Raw genomic sequence first — 5,000 nt, 5'->3', positions numbered from 1 at the left:
CTGGTTCTCCATATTAAAACATTTTTAAATAAATAATCAAAGCTCAGTCATTTGTCTTAACAACCCTGGCATGTTTTTCAAGGTGTCTATTTTAGCAAGTGGCAATGCTTAATTTTTTTCCTGTTTTTCTGAGACCGTATGGACTTGTGAAACTTTGTCGCAGAAAATAATGTCCTGTGGTGTGATCATTTTTTTGGTTAATTCTGTGGATAATTATCTATTGTTGAAGCTCCAGCGGTACATACATTGTGACTTTAGACCCTTAAGAAGCCAATGGCAAGGGTGGATTTTAGATTTTTCTCTCAGAGTTCTTCAGTCAATCAATTATGTTTTGCTACCACAAGATGTATTAGTTTTGTAGTCCTTTGGTGTGACAGCCATAAAATACATTTTGACAATAGTGTATATTTTTCATATTTTTTTCTTATGTAGATGTATGAAAATGCATCTTACTAAAGGTGAAATTGTATTTCAGTTGGCAACAACATGGCTTTAAATTAACTCAAAAGCTCAAAAGTCCTATGGTGTGATGGTAAAAGTCCTATGGTGTGATGGTAAAAGTCCTATGGTGTGACACTTTGGAGTATCACACCAAAGGACAAACAGGTCACACCAAGGGACTAGATATTTGAGAAATAGCTTTTAAAACAACTGGTAGTAAATATTTTTTTTGTTTTGTTGTTTGACTAGATAAATATTGTGTATTCAAATTACTTATTCCTTTATTGGCCTTTGGAATTTATACTTTGATGCATTGTTGATGAATATTTGCTGTTGATTTTAGATACTATATGATATAAAATGTCATTAATGGTGCTTTGAAACCATAAAATATAACGTAACAGTGAAGGAAAGATCAGTGAGAGAGTATATAGAGGAGTATAGATGAATAAAGTATGCTGTGGAGAGCTCAATATACAGCATAAATGTGCTGTCCAGCTTGAGATACCAAACAGGCACTGGCCACTACACACTACAGGTTCAATGGTGTGACAGTCATAGCATACCTACAAAAGTGTGATGGTCATGCCAAGGTCACCCTTCAGTATGAGCCTTATGAGCTCTGCAGGTTACATTCAATGACCACATGGCTGTCATTAAGAGTTACGATAGGCTGATAATCGACGATTCAAAGACTTATAAGTGTAAAGTGTAGGTCCATATTGACTACAACATTATATTATGATCAAAAGACAAAATAATCATGTTGATATATTTGTTTCTGGCTCAGTTTTGCATTTCTGTCCTTTAGCGTGACATGAATGTCCTACGGTGTGACATGTTTTAAACGCTCAAATATTTGTTTGAGCTAAACAATATGTTTGATAAACACTGAATATTACATTAGGGAAGAACAAATTATCGTCCCTGAAAAGTTAGTATAAATTCGGACAATTTTGAACATTTAAAAGAAAGATATCCCTGTTTTTCCTCGAGGGTTTCTAATAATCTCACTTCTAATGGGGAAAAAAATACTTAAATGGTAATTTCTCATTAAATTAAGACTTTAAAAAATTGCAATAAATATGAAGAGTATAACAATGTTCATAAAACTCCATCAAGCCATTTCTACATTACTTAATATATTTATTTCTTAACGTCACACCAAAGGACATATTTTCAGCAAATTGCTTTATCAACGTAAATAAATAATCAATGAATAGACCAACATTGTGACCACTTGGATTTTTTGAAAGATTAATTGCTGCACTACGTAGACATGTACTTTTTTCCCTCATAAACAATGTTTTGTGAAAAAAATGTTTTTTGCTGCCTATCCGTCATCTACCCACATATAGTACACACACACACACACACACACACACACACACACACACACACACACACACACACATTTCTGAGGGCCCACAGAATGTGTTCTGAAAATTCACTCTTCAAATATTTTCATTTTTCATATATCCTTTATTTAGCCAGGGTTGTCCCATTCAGACGAAGTGTCTCTTCTGCCAGGGAGTCATGGTCTAGATTTGCCTGCTACTCTGTGATAAACTAAAAGCTAGAAGTAGAGTAGAAATCAACCAAGAAACCCAAAAGCTCACCAGTAGAACTCCACGTTCTCCAAGTACCATTATTCGCTTTCAACCCCTGAAGACTCGACTCTCCCTCTCTCCCTGTAGCGGCGGATGCCTACTGCTTATTGGACGTCTTCAATGCCCTTCAGAAAGACCCCGCCCACTACGGTCTGCCATCGGACATCAGGAGTATAGGCCCCGCCCCTCCCCAACGCAAAGAGGACAAGATCAAAGACAAGAGCAGGAAGGGACGACACAAGGTGTGTGTGTGTATGTGTGTGTAACAAGGTGTGTGTGTGCGTGCGTCCGTGCGTGCGTGCGTGCGTGCGTGTTTGTGTATATGACACTAGGTGTGTGTGTGTGTGTGTGTGTGTGCGTGTGCGTGTGTGTGTGTATGTGCGTGCATGCAACTAGACACGTGTGTGTGCATGTAACAAGGTATGCGTGTGTGTGTTTGCATGTGGGCAGTGGTCTTAAGATCAGATTTGATGGTTTTATGTCTGATACAAAATGTTGTGTGTGTGTGCAGAAGAACCTCTCCGAGTCGGAGTTGTCAAAGCCAGCTGACTGCCACCCAGAGGGGAAGGTGGAGCTTAACCATGAGGGGGAGGAGTCTACCAAGGGGGAGGTGTCTAGTCCACAGTCCGAGCTGCAGAACCAGGTGGGTATTTTAGAAGGGTAAGCGGTGTGAAAGGCCTCAGACTTGCTCCCCTGCCGTGTTTCTGGTGTCTACGTTACATGTTACTATTGTCTTGTTCTGTCTCCATGGAGAAAACCCACGTTGGTCCCCCGGTTGGTGCTCAATCGGTTGGGGCCTTGACTGGTTCAATTCTCTCTCTCCCACTCACTTCCTCTTACACTCTCCTGTCAAAATAAAGGCGTTAAAGCCCATAAAAATATCTATACAGGTATATGAAAGAAAAGGCATTTTGATGTGGGTGTGACCGATCTAATTTGTGGGATTTGCCATGTTTGGCTCCTGGGGGGCTGCATGTGGTGTGTAAAGGGCGGGTTATGCTCTTTTTAGAACCTCAACGCAGTGAAGTTTGATTTATAGCTCCATTCTGGCTGTGCTATCCGTTTCCGTCGCAACAGTAGGGACAACGAGATGATTATTCAAGCTGCCTTCAATACAAGGAGTAAACTAGACGTGCCTGTTGTTTTGTAGCTACACAGACTTGACGACAATGAAAATGAAACATTAAATCTTTATGTCACGTGCATTTTTGATCGCACTGGCAGCCACTGCGGTAGTTTGGAATAAAGAAGTGGCTCATTTGTCGAGGATAGGAGGGTGTATGCAGGGTTTTAAAAAGTATTAAAAGGTGATACATTTAAAATCCAAAATTGAATGGCCTTAAAAGTTGTAAATTTGCTTAAAAGGTATTATTTTTAGAAAACTGAGGTATTATTTTTTGTTGTTGTACCATTTTGACAAAAAAGTGATTGATTCTGTATCTGAGGGCAGTATGAGGGACAGTCATGGCTATGCGGTTAGGGCGTCAGGTTGCCAACCTGCCAGGTTAGTGAGGGGATTAATTAACCAGTGCTCTCCCCCATCCTCCTACATGACTTGGGTACCCTGAGCATGGTACCGTCCAGCCGCACTGCTTCCTTTCAGGGATCTTTTTGCAAAAAACGAAAGGGTAATGTTAAGGAGGTAGAAATTACAAAAGATGTCTTGTTAGTACTTGCATCTGAGTGTCGTGATGGTTGTAAAAAAAAATCTAAAGTTAGTGAAAAAGGTTATTAAATGGTAGTAAATTTGACTTCAAGATTGGTGTATATACCTGCTCGAAGCGGAATGTTTCCTCGACCTCGGAAACACTGTTCAACTGTCCAAATAACTTCAGCGTTGTAACTTTCAAGCGCACGTGTTGTCATTGGTTCGTGTAAGTAAATAAAACGACAAAGCACAGGCAACTTATTTAATGAAGAGCTCACAGTCCGTAGACAGACGAAGGTTAGAACAAGGAAGTAGCTTGTTCTCGAGGACGGAGCAGACTGGTCGAGACTACCAATCAGAGACCTCTTTTCTCTCCTTCCTGCCCTTCACTCCGTTGCCGTCTACATCATTCACTGCGTTGAGTCACAATTTTGGGGAGGTGCCCCAGAGTACCTGCGTGATGGGGGGGGGCTTCACTCCGTTAATTGCGCGGCTCACTGCATCACGACGCAGGGAAGTTGGTCTCGAGGCATAAATCACCCTTTATGATGAGTTTATTCCATGTATGGATAAATGGCTGTGGTCTAATTACATGTCTATTCCATATAATGAGATGTGGGCAGGGCTATGGCTGTCCCCTGGTGAGATGCATGCGAAGATTCTCTTATTTCTAAATATTTCTACATTTTTTTGCATAGGGTGTGTGTGGGTGTGGTCTAATGGCATATATGCTCCATATAAGGTTTTGTGGGGGTTTGGTCTAATGCCACATGTAATATGCTGGTGTTTGGGTGTGGCCTGATGGAGATGTGGGCGGGACCATGGTTGTCCCCTAGTTAGCTGCATGTGGTGTATGTGGGTGTGGTCTAACAGCATGTCTTTTCCTTATCATTGTGTGAGTGGGGTCTAATGACATGTAGAAAGGCATATGGGAGGGGTCAAATGACATTTTATTCCATGTAATGAGATGTGGGTGGGGCTGTGGGGGGTTTGGTTTAATAACATGTCTATTCCATAGAAGGGACTGTGGGTAGAGTCTTAACACTGCTTTTATTCCTTACAAGGGTGTATGGGAGGGGTCTAATGACATGCATATTCCATATAAGGAGATGTGGGAGGGGTCTATTGATGTGTATTCCATATTCTGGTGTGTGGGCGTTGTCTAATGGTATGTGTATTCCATATAAGGGTGGGTGGGAGGGGTCTTATGTCATGTGTGTTCCATATAAGGGCTTATGGATGTGGTCTAATCATGTGTATTCCATATAAGGGTGAGTGGGAGGGGCCGTGGCTGTTGCCAG

General features: G+C 41.1%; 1 protein-coding gene across 1 annotated transcript in view; it reads left to right on the top strand.

The window, feature by feature from the left end:
* The window catches only part of exd3 (exonuclease 3'-5' domain containing 3), a 71,573-nt gene that overhangs the window by 24,151 nt on the left and 42,422 nt on the right, over positions 1-5,000 (top strand). The window contains exons 17-19 of the mRNA XM_063209740.1: positions 2,139-2,293; positions 2,563-2,694; positions 4,970-5,000. The exon at positions 4,970-5,000 is cut by the window's right edge and continues 116 nt beyond it. Of these exons, the coding sequence (XP_063065810.1) occupies positions 2,139-2,293; positions 2,563-2,694; positions 4,970-5,000 (318 nt within the window). The remainder of the gene's footprint in view (positions 1-2,138; positions 2,294-2,562; positions 2,695-4,969) is intronic.

The sequence above is a fragment of the Engraulis encrasicolus genome, chromosome 11 (genome assembly GCF_034702125.1).
Source record: "Engraulis encrasicolus isolate BLACKSEA-1 chromosome 11, IST_EnEncr_1.0, whole genome shotgun sequence".
Lineage (NCBI taxonomy): Eukaryota > Metazoa > Chordata > Actinopteri > Clupeiformes > Engraulidae > Engraulis > Engraulis encrasicolus.
The sequence above is the reverse complement of the archived record's forward strand: the minus strand, read 5'-3'. Positions and strand labels throughout refer to the sequence as shown.